Source organism: Prionailurus bengalensis, chromosome B4, assembly GCF_016509475.1.
Source record: "Prionailurus bengalensis isolate Pbe53 chromosome B4, Fcat_Pben_1.1_paternal_pri, whole genome shotgun sequence".
In the NCBI taxonomy this organism is placed as follows: Eukaryota; Metazoa; Chordata; class Mammalia; order Carnivora; family Felidae; genus Prionailurus; species Prionailurus bengalensis.
In genome coordinates this window covers 134858224-134878125 of record NC_057358.1, presented here as the reverse complement: position 1 = coordinate 134878125, position 19902 = coordinate 134858224, and the positions used below count along the sequence as shown (strand labels likewise).

The 19902-nt window shown below is 45.9% G+C and overlaps 2 protein-coding genes across 9 annotated transcripts in view; one reads left to right on the top strand and one right to left on the bottom strand.

The window, feature by feature from the left end:
* Positions 1-180: 180 nt before the first annotated feature.
* Positions 181-8514, top strand: SNU13 (small nuclear ribonucleoprotein 13). Of its 2 annotated transcripts, none has more exons than XM_043562743.1 (3): positions 181-307; positions 6382-6502; positions 7318-8514. In XM_043562743.1, exons 1-3 carry the CDS (start codon positions 305-307, stop codon positions 7578-7580), a joined length of 387 nt encoding a protein of 128 aa, XP_043418678.1. In that variant the 5' UTR covers positions 181-304; the 3' UTR covers positions 7581-8514. The 2 variants fall into 2 exon arrangements, with proteins under 2 accessions (XP_043418678.1, XP_043418677.1); XM_043562742.1 differs by lacking the exon at positions 181-307 and adding an exon at positions 4657-4845.
* Positions 8515-12311: 3797 nt separating this feature from the next.
* The window catches only part of XRCC6 (X-ray repair cross complementing 6), a 29468-nt gene continuing 21877 nt past the window's right edge, over positions 12312-19902 (bottom strand). For 4 of the 7 annotated variants that reach the window (XM_043562735.1, XM_043562733.1, XM_043562738.1 and 1 more), the window contains 4 exons: positions 19397-19526; positions 18396-18496; positions 13839-13952; positions 12312-12727 (listed from right to left, as the gene is read on the bottom strand). In XM_043562735.1, the coding sequence (XP_043418670.1) occupies positions 12531-12727; positions 13839-13952; positions 18396-18496; positions 19397-19526 (542 nt within the window). In that variant the 3' untranslated portion in view covers positions 12312-12530. The remainder of the gene's footprint in view (positions 12728-13838; positions 13953-18395; positions 18497-19396; positions 19527-19902) is intronic. The other 3 variants (XM_043562737.1, XM_043562739.1, XM_043562736.1) reach the window with 1 other exon arrangement.

The following is a 19902-nucleotide window of genomic DNA, read 5'->3' as shown; positions in this document are numbered from 1 at the left end:
ACCTTTCGTTCTGGGTGTTTGTCCGTGTGTATGTATGAATGTTTCATTTATTCTCCCTGACAGAAATGTGTGGTATGATGATAACAAAAACAACAAATTACCGTCCCTCGCCTAGAAACGACTTGGTTCCCGTGCGGGCGCCCTTGAAAAACGAGGTCCGTCCGCCTGCAATGGCGTCACTTCCGTTTCCTGCCGCGCGCGGCCATTTCCACTCCTCCAGCGCGACCTTCCGGCCGAGGCGCGCGCTCCCGCTCTGACGTCAGCTGCGCTCCCAGACGGGTGGCGAGACCGCGGAGTCGCAGCTATGGTGAGTGCGTGCGCGTGGTGGAAGGGCTGGGAAGCGCGAGACTCCGGGACCGGTTCACTTACTAGGCTGCCGGGGCTTAGAACGTACGCTGTCTCGATCGCCCGGCCCGGGGTTAGAGCTCCAGCGGCCGCGGAGTCCCAGCCTCCTCCCCCGAGTTAGAATTCGGACCGCCGCGGGGCCCCAACGGCCCCGCTCGAGGTTAGAACTCGGAAAGCCTCAGGGTCCCAACAGGCTGTCGGGGGTACTTTGCAGCTACTCTGCGCGTGGCTGGAAGCCTCCGGGGAGTGAAGGAGTCCCGGCCCAGGGTGGGAGGAAACAGACCAACCCACGTGGGAGAGAGTAGAAAGTTGGATGAGAAAACCAGGCTCCGTCTTTTTTATTTCTGTTGTTGGGGATCGCTAGAGGATGGTGGGGAACCCTGAATTCAAATCAGCCTCCCCTACCCCACTTGCCCATTTGTCAGTGTTCAAGAGAGGGAGATCTAGATCTCCATGGGTCTGAGCCTTAGTGCCCAACCCCGAGTTACACGTGCCGGGGACTTGGCGTTTGAGGGCCTTTGGCGGCTGTGGTAAATGTGGAGTGATTCCGAACCCCGGCTTGGGTTCAGGAATGGTTGCTGCGAGGCGGCAGTCTCAAATCAGAGGTCTCGGTAGCACCACGTGCGGCATCTCTAAGCTGTTGGTGATCTCCAACCTTTAATCAACTCCTGTAGCTTGGCAGCTAGTTTTGTTTGGTACTTGGTAAGGAAAGAAGAGTTTACAAAGCACTTCCACTAACATAGGGAGGTTTAATCCTTCCAACGGAGCGTGGATCCCGTTGGGCAGCTTCCTCCTTTCCTTCCCCCTACCCCCTATTTTGAAGTTAGTATGTGGCTGAGCCTTTAACTTGAAGCTTCTAAACCAGTGCTCATTTTACGGAATTCTACGGAACGTTCTGGAATAGGATGGTCTCGAGTTAAACTTAAGAGAAATTTTCCTCGGGGTCCATGAGTGGCTCGGTCGGGTAGGCACCCGACTTCAGCTTAGGTCATGATCTCACCTTTCCTGAGTTCGATCTCTGGGTTGGGCTCTGTGCTGACAGCTCAGAGTGTGGAGCTGCTTCAGATTCTATGTCTCCTTCAGTCGGTCTGCCCCTCCCCGGCTCGCACTCTGTCTCTGTCTCTCAAAAATAAACATTAAAATTTTTAAAAAAAGAAGTTTTCCTCAACTGTAAAATGGGGATAAAAGATGAATGAGAGTGTTGGAAAGATTTAAATGAGAATGCATATTAAGCACCTAATCCTAATACTTGGTACGGTGTTAATGAGCACGCCTTGTTAAATCCAAACCTTGCTGGGTTTTGTTTGTCTGGTGTACAGGGAGACCAAATAGATCAAGCTAGGGATCAAAGTTAGCTAGCAGTATTATTTCATTCGTTCACTCATATAAATAACCCTTGAAAAACTTGAATAAATACAAAGCAAAATTTCAGTTACTATTTATGAGCTAGGTAGTTTGTTTTAAAGTTGAGCCAACTTTTTATTGTTGACTAATACTGAAACAATAAGGTGAGGCCTCTTTAGTCGTTTGGGCTCCTGAAGTCTTCCCTTTTTGTGCATTTAATGTTTTGTTGAGAATTGAGAATCCTAAGTTCCAGAGAGTTGCTGTTGGAGCTGCAATTTAAAGTAGACTTTTGAGGAGTGATTGGGATTAAAGTGTTGTTGAGCCCTTTTATGTTTAGGAGGAGGGCACCAGTGTGGATGAGCATTAGATTTTGATAAGTCAAGGACATGTGTTGTGGTCTCTGAGGTAGCCACCAAAAGAATAAAGATAACATAATTCCAAGCCAGTAGAGGGAATAGTAGAGTGAAAAAATAATAAACCCAGAGGAAGGAAAGAAAGAAAATGAAACATAGCAGTTAGAACAAATAGAAGGCTCAAAAGAAGGAAGATTTGAACTTAATGTTATCAGTACTTAAATAAATATAGGAGACTAAGTGCTTCCGTTAAAACAGATTAAAGTAGAAAGAATGGTAAATGTATACCAAGTTAAAAGGTGTGATGTAGCCTAAATATAAACATCAAAAAGAAGTAAGTTTTAAGGTGAAAGGCATCTGAAGATAGTGGCTAAAAAAAGGTATGTGCTTCAGATTCAGTGTCTCCTTCTCTATCAAAAAATAAATAAACATTAAAAAAAAATTTTTTTTTAAGGGGCGCCTGGGTGGCTCGGTTAATTGTCTGACTTCAGCTCAGGTCATGATCTCACGGTTTGTAAGTTCGAGCTCCATGTGGGGCTCTGTGCTGACAGCTCAGAGTCCTGGAGCCTGCTTCAGGGTCTGTGTCTCCTTCTCTCTCTAACCCTCTCCCGTTCACGCACGCGCGCTCTCTCTCTCTCTCAAAAATAAAGATTAAAAAAATTTTTTTAATAAGGTATGAATAAAATAAAAATTATACAATTATAAGAAGAAATGGACAAATATGCAATTATATAGCATTTAAGTATATAAATGATAGTTGGTGAATCCAGAACATCAGTGTGGAAAGAGGATTTGAACAACACCACCAATAAATTTGATCTACTGGTCATAGTGAATCTAGTGAACAAAATTATGGAAATTTGAAAACAAAACTAAACAATAGTGAGAATACCACACACAACAGCTAAAGTATTACCTGGATCTTAAAATGCTTATGTTGGAGGGAAAGGGGCTATAAAAAGGTAGGAAAAGAATGAAAAGACAAAACACCAAAGAAAAGCAGAAATTACTGAAATAGCAAACAGATCTGACTTATAGGATGGACAGAATCAGAAGATTTTCTCTGAAAAGTCCCCTCCAGCGAGATTAATCAGGAAAATAAGCAAAAGAGATGAAAGTGAGGAGTAACAAACATGAAGAAGTTATAATCTTCAGATATTAAAAAGGATATTAGAACAATTTGATAGCTATAAATACAGAAACTGAGATGAAGTGAACAAATGCCTGAAAAAAAGTGTATCAAAACCAATTTAAGTAGGAATTTAAAACGAATAAAGAAATTAAAAAAAAATTTTAACAGGGGGGGTGGCTGCATGGCTCAGTCTGTTAAGTGTGCAACTCTTGATTTCGGCCCGAGTCATGATCTCATGGTATGAGATTGAGCCCCACAGCTCCTGAGCTGGCAATGTGGAGCCTGCTTGGGATTCTCTTTCTTCCCCTTCACTGCGAGCTCTCTCTCTCTTCTCTCTCTCTCAAAATAAATAAACATTAAAAATTTTTTTGACCTGAAAAAAAACCGTATACCTAGTTGTTGTTTTTTTAAAAACCCTATACCTAGTTTTTAAAATAGCTTTATTGCAATAATTTATGTACTATAAGAAGTTCACCTGTGTGAAGTGTGTAATTCAGTGGTATTTCATATATTTACAGAGCTATGCAACCATTGCTATAGAATTTTAGAACATTTTTATCATCTCTTCCCCCCAAGAAACCTTATGTCCATTAGCTAATGGATATAAAATTAAAAACCTACTTAAGTTGGTTTTATCTCAGGAATGCAAACTTCGTTTTAACATTAGAAGAACCGTAAAAAATTAAAGGAAAACATTTTTCATCTGAGTCAGCACAAAATCTGATCGAATTCAACATCAATCTGTATAAGAAGAAATTCTTTTTTGGGGCGCTTGGGTGTCTCGGTCAGTTAAGTGTCCAACTTCAGCTCAGGTCATGATGTCACGGTTTGTGAGTTTGAGCCCCACATCAGGCTCTGTGCTCACAGCTCAGAGCCTGGAGCCTGCTTCTCATTCTGTGTCTCCCTCTCTCTTTCTCTCTGCCCCTCCCTGGCTCTCACTGTCTCTCTCAAAAAAATAAGCATTAAAGAAAAAAAATTTTTAATGTTTGTTTATTTTTGAGACACAGACCACGCATGGGGGAGGGACAGAGAGAGAGAGAGAGAGACACAGAATCCAAAGCAGGCTCCACCCTGTCAGCATAGAGCCTGACATGGGGCTCGAAGAATTTACAAACCATGAGATTATGACCTGAGCTAGAGTCGGATGCCTAACCGACTGAGCCACCCGGGAGCCCAAGAAATTCTTAATATAGTAGGAAACAGTGAATTTTCTTAGCCTGAAATATCTAGGAGTAAATCTAAAAGATATTAAGCCTTTTGTAAAAATTGTAAAGCCTTACTGAGAAGTACCGAGTTAAGCATATATGTTTAAATTGACAGAGCCTGCATACTAAAGGTCCTTTACCCAAATTGGGATTGTATCAAATCTACGTATCAGATTATCCCAGCACATTTTTGTGGGCCTTGAAAAGCTGATTCTAGAATGTAAGGAGAAGAGCAGACCAATAATGGGGAGACCTTTTTCCCACTTCTTCAGGGAACTCTAGCCCTCACTTAATTCCACATCACCCTGGAACCACTGCAGTTTCAGGGACCAGGCGTTTGGTGCAAGCTCACGCTCGATGTCACTTCCGCTGACGTCACCACTGCGTCACTTCCTGCTTCCTTGCGGGTGGGTCATTTCTGTGTCCTTGCGGTGCTGGGCAGGAGACCACCGAGGCAGACGCGATGGTGAGTGCTCCCACCGGGGCGTCACCCATGGGTCACCACTTAAGACTGGGGTGCCGCGCGCTGCGTGCCGCGGTCCAGCCTCCAAAACCGGGGTTAGAGCGGGCCGCAGCGGGCGAACCACGCGTTGCTCGCGATGGTAACGTGCGGTGCATCCAAGTTTTATATATAAATACATATATTTGTGAAAAGAATCACAGGGAAAACAAATGAGAAATTAATGAAAATGCTTGAACTCGAGAGGTAGGGATGAGGAAGAAGGAATGGTTTAAGCAGGCCCCTCCCAATTTGTTCCCTAAATGGTTTATTTTGAAGCAAAGCCAGTGACGTAGCATTTTATTCATAGGTGATAAAGTATGAATCTGTAAAATCAGGATTTTTAGCAACTGCAGTGCCATTATAATACCCCAAAATTTAATAATTCCTTAGTATCAAATACCTAATATCAGAATCAAAGGCTTGATCAGATTTTTCTTCTTTCCTTTTGTTTTTCCCCAAGAATACTTGGTCATAGATGTTTTTGTTCTTCAAGAGGGGCAGTGATCACATGGTATCTTTTATGATATTGGTAGCTGTTAATGTCTGGATCCATTAATCTGTGTCTGGATTAATTGATGAATATGGGTTGCAAGATGGTGGGATTTGATTGACTCATTCCTTTAGTAGGTGGAGTAGTGATACAGTCTGTACGGGAAAGGCAGGATAAATGCTTTACTGTTTGCCAGTTTTCAAAACAGTTTTAGTTCACTAACAGCTTTGACTTTGGAACCATGTAGATGTGTTACATATTTGAAAAATAAAATCTTAATTTTTTTTAACAAGCTGAATACAAAGGAACCCTAATTGTATATCAAACTGATAAACCACAGGGAAATACTAATTTGAATAACTTGAATATCGTACTCTGACTGGGTGGCCTTAGTTGGATATATTGTAAGAACAAGAGGAAATTTTGACCTTGGTGAGCTTGTTGGTAGAGGTACCAACCATTTTGTTGGTACCGACCATTTTGTATGGATGTAGGGTCGGATGAATGAGAAAATATTTTGATGGATTCTTACCGAGGACAGAGGAAGATTTGAATATTGAATGGGAAATGGAGAGAGAACTCTGTGCTACATTTCTATAAATGCCTTAATTTTTATTTCAGTAAATTTGGGGTGGAGTGTGGAAATCCCAAATTTAAAAACTATCCCCATGTGACTCAAGTGGATACTGAGCCATGAGAACCTATTAATAATCCATTTGCTACAATATTACCAAGCAAGAGAGGCAAATAAAAGTATATCGGCTTTAGTGTACATCATTGGACTATGTAATTGCTAAAATTCTTTTATTCTAATATATTTCAGTTTTTCTGAGTTGGGAATAGGCAGCCAGTGTCAGTCACTAAGTGTCTTTCTGAGGGCAGAGGAACAGGGAAGCTGATCACTATCTCTCTGGGTTGTTGATTATAAAGTATTTTGTGATTTGTCCGGAACAACTTCTGGTTCAGTTTGACTGATGGTTTGATGACTTCCCCCACTTCCCGCCCCATAGACTGAGGCTGATGTAAATCCGAAGGCCTACCCCCTTGCAGACGCCCACCTCACCAAGAAACTACTGGACCTTGTTCAGCAGTCATGTAACTACAAGCAGCTTCGGAAAGGAGCTAATGAAGGTAAGGCAGCCAGAGGGTGCTTCAGGTAGAGTGATCAGGCACTGGCTCTGGTTTAGATGTCCAACTTGGAAAGAGGGCTGGACACTTGATTGGGACCAGTGGGAGGACTTAAGAGCAGCGTTTTGGCAGTAGCTGCTAAAGGTTAACGGTGTAGGCATTCTTTTAGACCCAGTTATTCACATCTATCTTGTGAGGAGAATGAGAGTCGGGATTTGAACTTGGGCAGTGTGGCTCCACGGTCTGTGCTCTTGTTCATACTCCAGCATTAACAGAGTGTGGTCTGGGGACTAGCACTGGGCCACAGAGATATAAGCCATCAGGAGTAAGTGTTTAAACAGTGATATGGGGTGCTGATTTTTCTTCTAAGTTGCATGTGGTGTGAGCCTTCCAGAAATACTGCTTGTGACAGACTGGGATGGTAAAACCCTGATCCTTGATCACAGAGTTTGAGAAATGCTGTACTGCAAAGCCCGTGTGAACGCTGTTCCAGTCAACCAGGCAAGAGGTGGTAGTGACTTGGACAAAGTATGGTAGCAGAGAAGAAGAAAGAAGCGGTCTGTTTCAGGATGTGTTGTGACAGAGCCGATGGGTTTGATGGAGGGTTGGAGAAAGGCATTGAGGGTGGCTAATTGGTGATTAAATCCCATATCACTTACCAAGGCCACACTGTAAGACAGAGGATTGCTTGTGCCTGGGGATTTTTGCTCAGAAAGCACTTGTTTCTTTCCCTTGGAAATTGCTTTTTTGTGGCTTCCATGCCCAAGCTCCGCCCCCATCCCAGTCACTTATTGGGCCTCGTGTCCTTCTCTCTTCAGCCACCAAAACCCTCAACAGAGGCATCTCTGAGTTCATCGTGATGGCTGCAGACGCTGAGCCGCTGGAGATCATCCTTCACCTTCCGCTGCTATGTGAGGATAAGAACGTGCCCTACGTGTTTGTGCGCTCTAAGCAGGCCCTGGGGCGGGCCTGTGGGGTCTCCAGGCCTGTCATCGCCTGTTCTGTCACCATCAAAGAAGGCTCACAGCTGAAGCAGCAGATCCAGTCCATTCAGCAGTCCATTGAAAGGCTCTTAGTCTAAACCGGCGGCCTGTGCCCCACTCCTCACTGAGTCCTCCCCTTGGGGTTGTGTATCATATTGTCTGTGTTAGCATGTAGTACCTCCGGCCACGTTCTCTTGTTATATCACAGTACTAAATCCGGGTTTTGCATTTTTGTATTAGTTTTGTTTTACGGGGTGTTATCCATATAGTAATCCTCCACCCAGCCCAGTCTCCCATTCTTCTCTGCCATCTTATCCTCCCTTTTGAAAAATGAACTAATGCGAAGAACAGGCGGAGACAGAGTGGTGATACCATTCAAAGGCAGGGAAGAGCCAGGATAGAGATCTCGTTCCAGCTTTCAGGCGCTGACTTCCCCTTGTATGCAGGACCTGATGGATGTAAACACCATTCACTTTGTATCCCTCGTGCCTGGTGTACAAAATCATTCCATAAACGTTTGCTCTCTATGGAGATTATGTAGCATTTGGGGAGAAAGCATGTATCCTGTGAGGTTATTAGGTGTATGTCCAAGTGTCGTGTGCTAATCTGCCCCTGCCGTTTGCTTCGGTAATGTGGTATTGTTCCCCCTCTCCCCCAACTCCTAACCGTGCCCCTGAGGGCAGCAGGGCAGCAGCATAGCAAAGATGTGCTGCAGAATTCCAGAAGCTGCCTGAGCAAGTTAGACATGGGGCAGTTGACCTAGGTCTTGAAGGAGTCCAGGGTGTCAAGAGAAAAGAGAATCAACTGATGCTGAAATGAAGAAGTCTCATGAGTCCCGGAGGCCTGACTGGAGTGCAGGAAACATCCTCTCTGGTGAATACAAAGGTCTTCAGTGGACAGTTGGTACCAGCTCTGAAAGCCATGACCCCTGTTCCCTGCCACAGTGTGGGGCAGGTGTATTCTTCATCACATCAGAGGGACAGTGCTCGTGTGCCATTCTCGTGAGCATTCTAATAAAGAGATATATTCATATTCCGGTTTAAAGAAAGTGTGGTTCTTGATAGGTATCCAGCTAATACCTGAAATGAAGAACTGTTGCGCATTCTTAGAACAGTGATAGCTTCTCAAACTTTCCACCAAGAGGCTGTGAAAAAGCCATTACCTCTGGTGGTTTTCTAGCAGCTCAAATTGTCTTGTACTGACATGATCACTGAGGTGTTGCTCTCACTCTACAGAGGGTTTCCCTGCCTCAGCACTAAGGATGTTTTGGGCTGGAAGATTTTTTATTTTTTAACATTTTAAAATTTAGGGGCGCCTGGGTGGCTCAGTCGATTAAGTGGCCGACTTCGGCCCAGGTCATGATCTCGCGGTCCATGAGTTCGAGCCCTGCGTCGGGCTCTGTGCTGACAGCTCAGAGCCTGGAGCCTGTTTCAGATTCTGTGTCTCCCTCTCTCTGACCCTCCCCTGTTCATGCTTTGTCTCTCTCTGTCTCAAAAATAAACGTTAAAAAAAAAAAATTTAAATCCAAGTTAGTTTACATATAGTGTAGTAATAATTCTAGGAGTGGGCTGAATGATTCTTTATGGGAGAGGGGGGCCCTGTATGCTGTACAATGTTTAGCAGCATCTCTGGCCTTTACCCACTAGATGTCAGTAGCAATCGTCTCCCTCCCCGAAGACACTGCCAGGTGTTGCGGTGGCAAAGTCACCCCTAGCTGAGAACTGTTGCAGAGTTAGGGCTGCTAGTAGCCTTTGCCACATGCTAGAGAGTTAGGGGTTGTGGTGGGGAGGTGATGACTGAAGCCACTTGTCAACCTGAGGGAAAGCACTGTGAGATCCTTGTATCTCAGCAAGAGAAGTTTTCTTCCAGGGTATAGATAACTGAATACCATAATAGTCAAATTAGTGCAGGTTATATTTAGTGTTGTCTTGGCCAGCTTGGGCCAGTGTGCACGTTTCAGTAAGAAGCATATGTAGGAAATCCAGAAACCACCCTATCCTGCTAAAGTGTTGTGTGCCTACTGGGCTAGTCATTTCCTCCAGGTGACTCCAATGTTTAGATACCCCCATCTCCCCACCCCGACCCCGCCAACCTAAGCAGCTTTATATTTGTAGGTGGTGGGGTTCAGGTTGCTTACTATGTTTTGTCCTATATGTACATTTATAATCATACTTTAAAAGAACAAAATAATTTGGGTGGAGGAAGATCAAGTTCAACCTCCACTTGGTTGGAAACTCAGCCTTATCCACTAGAGCTTTAGGAAGTGAGGTGGGGCAGGGGCTCCTGGGATCTACACCCCTAGTACCCACTTTACTCTGGAGTTAGCTCAGTTGCCACAGCTACATTTTAAGCCTTCAGAGGCCAGGGTGCCCGTTTATGATCCTTTGAAAAAACTGGCTCTTCTCCCTGCTCCTAATGGCCCCCCTGCCTGTCCTGTGTCTGCATCTCCACCATGTTCTGTCTTCACTCAGTGTTTCACATTTGGTTTCTTGAACATTCCAAACGTACTTTCTTCTTGTTGGTTGTATCTCACGTTCCTTTACTGCACTGGTGGCTTTCTTCTCATGCCAGTCTTAATTCAAGTATCACTGCTGTAGGACCTTTACAAACTACCTCATTTCTTTCCTTTTCCCCCAGCACTGTGACATCCTATTTTTAGCTTCTTCTTTACTAACATCTGAGGTGGTTTTCTGATCATTAACCCTCATTAGCGAGCAGGAACTTGTGTGATACCCTAGCACCTGTAGCAGTGCCCTAACATAGATGCTTCAAAAGTGTAGAATGATGGGGCACCTGGGTGGCTCAGTCGGTTGAGCGTCCAATCCGACTTTAGCTCAGCTCGTGATCTCACAGTTCGTGAGTTCCAGCCCGTGTCAGGCTCTGCTGACAGCTCAGACCTGGAGCCTGCTTCGGATTCTGTGTCTCCCTCTCTCTGCCCCTCTCCTCACACTGTCCCTCCCTCTCTCAAAAATAAATCAACGTTAAAAAAAAAATTTTTTTTTTAATGTAGAATGAAGAATTCCTAAAGGGTAGACACACAAGCAAGGAAATCTAGTAATTTCCAGCCAGCCACCTATGAAGTTGGTTGCAGAATTTTGCATTTAAACATTTTTGTAGAGAAAATCAGGTCAATCATCAGGTCTGAAAGGTTCCTCTGACCCCAAACACACAGTGGTTAGGAACTTCTGTTCTAGAGCGCAAGTTTCCTGAGTGGACTAAGATTAAGGAGTGTTTTTATATTTACAATAGTGACCTTGGTAAAGGTCATCTGTAATACGTTAAGTACTAAACAATGCATTTCCATTATCGTTAAGCCCAAACTATGAGGGCTTAAAGGTGGTGAGGAAGGAAGAGGAACTTGTTCTCAGCACGGTATCCCCGAGTCCCTCTCAATGTCAGCTAAGTTACATTTTGAAAAATCTCTGCCCCACCCCCACCCACCATCCCTTTTCTATCCTCTCTGTCCCTTTTCTGCTCTTTCTGCTGCTACTGCTTTTGAAGAATTAGCCTGAGAGAAGGAAGGAAAGCATCTGGAAGGATTTGCATCCTCCATGGATGGCTGGAGATTCAGGGTCTGTAGGCCGTGTGTCTTCCAGGACTAGAATGAGCATCTCATGAGATATAGGACGGGTCAAGTTACTCTTGTAAGAGATTTTCACTTTTGGATTCTTTGTTCTCTGAGTGTTTAAGGTGTCTTGTTTTTACTTGGAAAGCAGATATTATATTCTTGTTTGGCTTTCTTTCCTTATGTGGGGGAGAGGGAAGTTAATTCTCCGATGGGAAGAGATGCTTTTGAGGATTAACTTCCCTCTAATTCTTCAAAAGCAATAGCAGCAACAAAGAGAAGTCACCCTGCTCCTCTTCCCCTTTTCCTAATGCTAGGCCCTCTCCTCACCCTACCACAGCTTCCCTGAAAAAACACGAGGAATAACTCCTTTCACGTATGCTGGAATCCAAATTCTCAGGGCAACAGAAAATGTATCTTCATGTACCTGAATGTCACGTTAAGAGGAATGCAGCATGAAAGGGGCTGCCAGTCACTCATGAAGCAAATGGTACCACGGGGCGCCTGGGTGGCGCAGTCGGTTAAGCGTCCGGCTTCAGCCAGGTCACGATCTCGCGGTCCGTGAGTTCGAGCCCCGCGTCGGGCTCTGGGCTGATGGCTCAGAGCCTGGAGCCTGTTTCCGATTCTGTGTCTCCCTCTCTCTCTGCCCCTCCCCCGTTCATGCTCTGTCTCTCTGTCCCAAAAATAAATTAAAAAAAAAAAAAAAAAAAAAAAGTTTAAAAAAAAAAAAAAGGAAGCAAATGGTACCAGAATTAGAAATGTTCCATTCTTAGTGCTTCTGAACTCTGATCTTTAGGTCTATATTGACACAGTGAAAGGGAAAACAGGTGGGGGGGAGGGGGGAGCAGAGGATGAGAATATTGCTGGGGCTTGTCATTCCTCAAGTATGTCTACCTGTCCTTAATTGTCACATTCTCCCCTACCTTCACTGATACTTTATTGCCACGATGATGATGTGTTCCTAATGGGAGAGCAAATAAAGCCAACAGCCAATGGCAGGTGCTCTTTGGATGTGAGACAGACACATCTCTTTCATACTAAAGAACAGTATAGGGGCACCTGGGTGGCTCAGTCAGTTGGCTAAGCATCTAACTTCGGCTCAGATCGTATCTCACGATGAGTTCGAGCCCCACATCAGACTGTCTGCTGTCAGCACAGCGCCCGCTTCCGATCCTCTGTCCCCTCCTCTCTCTGCGCACCACCACCCCCGGCTTACACTGTCTCAAAGATAAATAAAAATACGGAAAAATAACAAATAACAGTATATAGTACAAAGTTAGAGCTCTTTATTCAGACAGTAAAGCCCAGCAAAGTGGGAGGGCTATGCTGTCTCCATGGCAACAGAAAGTCTCATAAATGTAAAGTTCCTGGCTTCTATCAGACAGACTCTTCCTGGCCCAGAAGAAACAGGTTTTAACTTGATGAGAACAACCCAGGCAGCCTGGCAATAGTACAGAAGGGTGGCTAGCTGTTCAGTCTCTGGTCAGTTCTTCTGGAAGTGCTCAGTGAGCATGTTCATCAGCTCCTGCTTCTTCAACCCGCCCTTCAGCCCATACACCCTGCAGACTTCCTTCAGCATGGGCACAGTGAGCTTACCCAGCGTGCCCTTGCTGACATGGGCCTTCAGCTCCTCTTCAGATAACTCCACTTTGGGTCTTTTGCTTCCAGAACCTTCATCATCTGGGGAAAAAGGTCAGGAGGGAGTGATTGGAAATGCTAACAGTGGCCCTTCTACAGTCTGGGCTGCAGTTAACCATTTTCCATAAGCTGGGATGCCCAGGGGAGCGTGTTTTGATAAGGTAGCTTCATTTAAGCATAAAGTCAAAACCATATCAGACCTAGAAGGAAGTTCCAAGTAGTGCAGTTGCCATCGGTTTACCCAAAATTGGTGCTCAGTCTGGGGAAGTCATTCCTTCCTTCGTTCAAAAAGCATTTACAGAGCACCGTGTCAAGTACTAAGGCGCCATGCTAGACGATAAGCAAGTGCAGACTGAGTGAGATAAACAAGTAAATCCCTAAAGTGTGCACATGTATGAAGAGCTATGGTAACAGCTCACACAGGGCACTAGGAGTCACTTTTTGGTGTTGTTTTTTTTTTTTTTTTTTAATAAATGTTTGTTTCTTTTGAGAGAAAGCATGCACACGTGTTTGTGAGAACAGGGGAGGGGGAGAGAGAGAGAGAGAGAGAGAGAGAGATGATCCCAAGCAGGGTCCACGCTGTCAGCACAGAGCTTGATGTGGGGCTCTAACTCACCAACTATGAGATCATGACCGGAGCCAAAACCAAGAGTCAGATGCCTAACTGACCAAGCCACCCGGGGTGCCCCTAGAGGAGTCACTTCTGAGGAGAAGAGAGAAGGCTCCATGGCCACCAACCTAGCCTCTCACAGCTCCATTTCCTTGTAAGGCTGCAAGTTCGAGCCCCACATCGGGCTTTGCGCTGATAACACGTATTCTCTGTCTCCTCCTCTCTCTGCCCCTCTCCTGCTAGCACTTCCTCGCTCTCCCTGTCCCAAAAATAAACATTAAAAATTTTTTAATTAAAAAAAATTAAAAACCAGTTCCTGGGTCGCCTAGGGGGCTCAGTCAGCTAAGGGTCTGACTTCAGCTCAAGTCATGATCTCACGGTTCATGAGTCCGAGCCCTACACTGGGCTCTCTGCTATCAGCACAGAACCTACTTCAGATCCTCATTCTCCCTCTCTCTGCCTCTCCCCTGCTTGCACCCTCTCTCTCTCCTTTTGGTCTCAAAAATAAACTTAGAAAAATAAATAAATAACCCAGTTCCTCACCTTGTTTCCTCTTGGAAACTTTTTCTTCAGGATTATAATCAGGTGGGTAGACAAGCTCCTTAAACTCATCCACCAGGGGGCCGAGTCTCTTATCTATTGCTTTAGTTTTAGGCACTGGAAAATCAAAACACAAGAAGAATGAGTCAGGTGAGTCACAAGCCCTGGCTTCCTGTCCAGTTCCAAGTCTACAGGGACCAGAGGAGAAAGCACCTAACTGCAGGGGTTCAGGGAAGTCAGGAAAGGGTCCAGGAGGAGGCAACTAACCTGGTCAAGAACACATTCAACAAAGTCTTCCTAATATTTACCAAGTACCTTCTAACAATTGAATTTAATGAGCACTTACTACAGCCAGGCACCCTTGTCACTGCTTTAAACTTATTTAATCCTCTAACAACCTCTAGGGTAGGTAAATTTGTTTCCTTGTTTTATAGAGGAAAGCAGAGAGGTTAAACAACTTACTCAAGGTCAAACAGCTGGGAGTAATACAGTTGAGAATGGGGTTAGATTCTGGGGTTTCAAACAAGAGTCCATGCCCCCAGTGGGATTACAGTCTAGTCAGGGTAAGGAGGCAGTAAAAACATAAACACAGTGGCTGGCAATGCCATGATGGAAGGGAGCGAACAAAGGCACACTGGAACACAGGAGGGGTCAGGAGAGATTTTCTGCAGCCAAGTCTGCAAAGCTGAGTGTTCTTCCTCAGGCAGGGACTATTCAAAGCAGGAGAAGGCACAGGGTAAGAAATAGCAGGTAACATGCAGCTTGAAGGTAGAATGTCAGGAGTGTAGGAACGGTGAGGAGGCTGGAAAGGCGATCATGGCAAGGTCATGGAACCTTTGAATGCCCACCCAGGTCTTAGACTTTATCCTGAGAGCAGTGGGGAAACTCTGAAGGGCTATGAGCAGGGGAACAACATGATTCCAATTACATTCCAATTACATTTCCAGTTTAGAAAGATCATCCTGGGGTGCCTAGGTAGCTCAGTCAGTTGGGTGTCTGACTTCAGCTCAGGTCATGATCTCACGGCTTGTGGGTTCGAGCCCTGCATCAGGCTCTGTGCTGACAGCTCTGAGCCTGGAGCCTGCTTCAGATTCTGTGTCTCCCTCTCTCTCTGTCCTTCCTCTGCTCATGCTCTTTCTCTGTCTCTCAAAAATAAATAAACATAAAAAAAAAAAAAAAAGAAAGAAAGAAAGAAAGAAAGAAAGAAAGAAAGAAAGAAAAAGAATCATCCCGAGCTGTGTGTGGATGGGAGGAGGGTGAGACAGAAGGCCAAACCTGGGGTGAGGGTGGAGGGGACAAGGGACCATAAAGTGGCAGAATTGATGGATGTACAGATAGAATGTGAGGTGTAGGGTGGCCAGAGGGAGGTGGCGACCAGCTGGGATGGCAGGAGCATTCCCCAGGACTGATACAACAGAAAAAAGATCTCTTTGGGGGAAAGACAGTATTTTTGGTTTTTTTGTTACCTAACCATTATACGGTTTGTTGAGCTTGAGACCTGAGCTGTGTCACATCAAGGACAGGCATGAGGAGACGAGTATCTCATCATCGCCTCATGTGGCCACGTTTCCAAAGTATTAAGGGAAGATCCTGCCGCCTGGTGTGCCCAGAAGGCACAATGTCACAACCAACCTGGGCTCCTGCTGAGACAGAAGCCCCATGTTCCAGACTATAGGAGTCTCTGCGAGAGCTTTGGTTCTCAACCTGGCAACCAGCTGGAGACTTTTAAAAAATACTGATGCTCAAACCCCACCCCCAGAGATTCTGATTTAAGTAGTCTGGGGGTGAGGCCTAAACCGCCAGATTTTTTGAAGTTTCCTGGATGATTCTGTTGTACAGCCAAAGTTGAGAACCAGCGTGCTAGAGGTTAAGAGCAGGTCTCAGAATAACCTGGAAGGCTTGTTGTAAGACACAGGTTGCAGGGGCCCAACCTGAGTCTCAGATTCAGTCAGCCTGGGAAAGGGCTCAACATGGGCATTTCTGACAAGTTTCCAGGAGACACCAGTGCTGCTGTTCCAGGAAGCACACTTAGAACCACTGGTGGAGTCTGAAAAGCCACGTGGGGAGAAGTGAAGTGACAGAGAAACAGAGGGCCCAGGATCACCTAGTGCACTCGCTCCCATGTTTAGAGGAGAAAAAAAGGGAAGCAGGTCCAGCAAAGGTGTCTTGGGGCACTGTCAGCTCAGGAGAAAAACCAAGACAGCATGGTGTCACAAAGCCAAACAGAGAAAGTGAGAAACAGTTGTGAGTCTTCAGGAAGTTATTTATTCAAAGCAAACCATATCCTGTGTCAGAGGGAAGCAGATACACATCGGATTAGAAATGGGTGAAGAACATAAAAGAACAAGGGTCAAAGGGCTCGGGTGTCTGAGCGGTGGCACACCTGGGGCCTGCGGCAGCCATCACCAGGCAGCTGCAGTTCCGGCCAGAGCCCGGGACAAAGGGTATGGCTGGAGACAGGCTCGCGGGTCACAGACATGAGGGATACAGCAGGCTGGGGGAGCAGCCAAGATAACCAACAGAAAGGGACAGCAGCGGGGCTGAGGACAGAAACCTGAGCCCCTGGAGTTATAGGAAGCGTCAGAGCAGCCAAAACTGTTTTGAAAATAGAGGCAGGAAGAGCAAACACAACTTGCAGTAAAATTACAGGACAGGAGTCAGACTGGAAGAGGCCACGGCCCCGGTGAGGAAGAGAGAGAACGCTGTGGGATAAAGGGGAACAACTGTGTTTTGAGCACTTTCTGAGAGTCAGGACCGAGACGGTGTCACTAGCTTATAAGAACAGTATCGGGGCGCCTGGGTGGCTCCGTCGGCAAAGTGACTGACTTCGGCTCAGGTCAGGATCTCGCGGTCCGTGAGTTCGAGCCCCGCGTCGGGCTCTGGGCTGACAGCTCGGAGCCTGGAGCCTGTTTCCGATTCTGTGTCTCCCTCTCTCTCTGCCCCTCCCCTGTTCATGCTCTCTCTCTGTCTCAAAAATAAGTAAACATTAGAAAATTAAAAATAAAAAAAAAAAAAAGAACAGTATTGCTGTCCCCATTTTACCTATAATGGAACTGAGTTTCGGGTAGATGAAGTAAGATTCCAAGGCTACTCAAGTTAGTAAGTGGCAGAGCTGGGATTCAAATCTGTATCAGGTATTTCCAAAGCGTATGTCCTTCACCACCTTGCTGGAGACCAGGGGACTTACTCCCTGATTTATCTAAAGGCCATCAAGAAAGATGGCTGCTTGGGGCACCTCGGTGGCTCGGTCGGTTGAGCATCCGACTCTTGATCTCGGCTCAGGTCATGATCTCACAGTTTGTGGGATCGAGCCCCATGTCAGGCTCTGTGCTGGTGGCACGGAGCTTACTTGGGATTCTCTCTCTCCCCCTCCCCTGCTTGTGCTCTTTCTCTCTCTGAAAAGTAAATTCACTGAAAAAAAAAAAGATGAGCTGCTTAATTCCAAGGTTCCTGTTGGGCTAGATCCGGCTAACAGTCACCACCATAATACAGGTACAATAGCTTTTACATGTCTAGCACTGGGACTGTTTTGTCTAGTAAAAAGAGACCATTAATAACTGGGAAGTAAGGGCGCCTGGGTGGCTCTGTCGGTTAAGCGTCCGACTTCGGCTCAGGTCATGATCTCGTGGTCCGTGGGTTCGAACCTCACGTCGGGCTCTGTGCTGACAGCTCAGAGCCTGGAGCCTGCTTCAGATTCTGTGCCTCCCTCTCTCTCTGCCCCTCCCCCACTCACACTCTGTCTCTCTCAAAGATAAATATAAAAAAAAATTTTTTTTAAATAATAATAATAACTGGGAAGCTCAGCAGGCCACACTAATTGTTCTGATCTTTTCAACCTCTGTTAAGAGCCTTCATTAAATCCCATCTGTTGCCCAGCTGATATTTACCTGTATCACTAAACTGTGTGTGTCCTCTTACGAAATACATAAGAGAACCACAATCAAGAAAGGGACTGGCAGCGAGCTCAGAGCTCAACTGAGGCAGCCAGGCAAATCTCCCCGATGCTGGGTAACAAGGATCTTCTGAGGCAGAGCCTACAGTCTGATGGAGAGACAGGAAACACAGTGGTGCAGAGCGAGGGCTCTGGGCCAGACGCACTGGATTCTAAACCTGGATCCACCGCTCACTACTTAGTGCCTTGGAGAATTACTACCTTCTCTATTAAATAAGGACAACGGTGCCTACCTCATAGTTACCAGAATTGGATGAGTCAACAGCTAGGACCAAGAGTGCCTGGCACACAGTAAGCGCTCAATAAATGTTATAGGTTATTATTATTATTATTTTTTTTACTTTTACCAACATGTAGTCATGAGGGGAGGGGGCCCGGTTCAAAGGCAGGTTGCAGAAGCCTGGCACACTCTCCTCCTCTTATGGCAGAATGAGCCAAATCTCTTCTGAGACAGTCTATGCTGGCCTAGAAAATCTCTCAGAGAAGGCTAGAAAAACGAGGTTGAGTCTTTGCAGGATGCTAGAAAACGCATCCGTATTTCCAGTCCAGAGTGAAACCGTTACATGGAAAAACCTCCCATGGAAAGAGCTCAGTCCCAGCCTTCTTACATGTCAAATCCACTGCCTGTTCAGGCTCCATCAAATCCAAAGCCAAGGCCTCCAGGTTTCTGAAGTGCTGCTGCAGCACTGGGTTCTCAAAGGCGTCACTTCTAGTAAAACAGTAACATAAATAAATTGAAGCATTTAAACATTAAAAAAAATAATAACAAAATTAAATAAACCCAACTGAGATACCACAGGCCCAGGGTCAGCTGAGGAAAAGAGCCCAGATAAAACAGCTGGGAGTCTTGTCTCTGGAATCAACTTTTCTCTCTCCAATTTCCAATTTATTGGAATCCAAAAGCCGATCAAAAAAAAAATTTGGGGGGCGGGGTGTGCCTGGGTGGCTCAGTCAGTTAAGCATCTGACTTCGGCTCAGGTCATGATCTCACAGTTTGTGAGTTCGAACCCCACATAAGGCTCTGGGCTGGCAGCTCAGAGCCTGAAGCCTGCTTCGGATTCTGTGTCTCCCTCCCTCTCTGCCCCTCCCCTGCATGTGCTCTGTCTCTCACAAATAAAAATAATAATATTAAAAAAAAATTTTTTAACACTTTATTTATTTTTAAGAGGCAGAGAGAGACAGAGCGCGAGCAGGGAAGGGGCAGAGAGAGAGGGAAACACAGATTCTGAGGTAGGCTCTGGGCTCTGAGCTGTCAGCACAGAGTCTGACGCAGGGCTTGAACCCATGAACCATGAGATCATGACCTGAGCCGAAGACAGATGCTTAACGGACTGAGCCACCCAGGTGCCCCTAAAAGCTGACTTAAAAGCTAACAATCCCTGCCCATCTGTCTGTCACTGGAAGCTGTGGGCAGAGAGAGAAATGGAGAAGGCAGAGCCATGGAAGTTAAAAAAAAAAAAAAAAAAGACAAAGGAGAGGTGGTAGGAGATGGAGAGAAAGAAACTGAATACTTTTTCTTCCCACGCTCAGCAGCAGCATGGGAGTAAAATAATCCTCTCACCCCAGGAGACAGTTCCAGAACAAGGCCTGACACTAACCCACTGCTCACCTGTAATTGAAACGGAGCTTCTGAACAATGGCCTTCATCTTGTCTATCTGCTCTGGATTTGCCATGACTTTTTCAGTAAAGGGCACCTTCCGTTTATCGTCGGCATAGGGTAAGAAGACAAGCTGGAAGCCTGAAGAAAGGACATTAGTTTCCCAAGATTTGACTCAACAAACGGTTTCAGTTGTGGAGTCGCCATTTGTCTCTCAACTTCACACTCACCCTTCTATGTCCCATGATGCTGGGGCTGGGACCCTGCCAGCCCTATTTCTCCTCTATCAGCTGATTCCCATTAGCAGCCTCCAGAACAGAGAGGGAGGCGGGAGCCTCCCGTAGCTGCCGGTTCCTGCCGGCAGTGGCCCGGCCAGGGCTCTTCACGGGCCAGCAGCAGCTGGATCCAGTCTCCAGCTTTCTGGACACACCCAGAGCCAGCTAGACAGTGCCCCCTCCCTGGAGGGCTGAGACCCAGCTCCATCAGGCCCTCCTCTGAGCCTCAGCCTCTCCCCTCT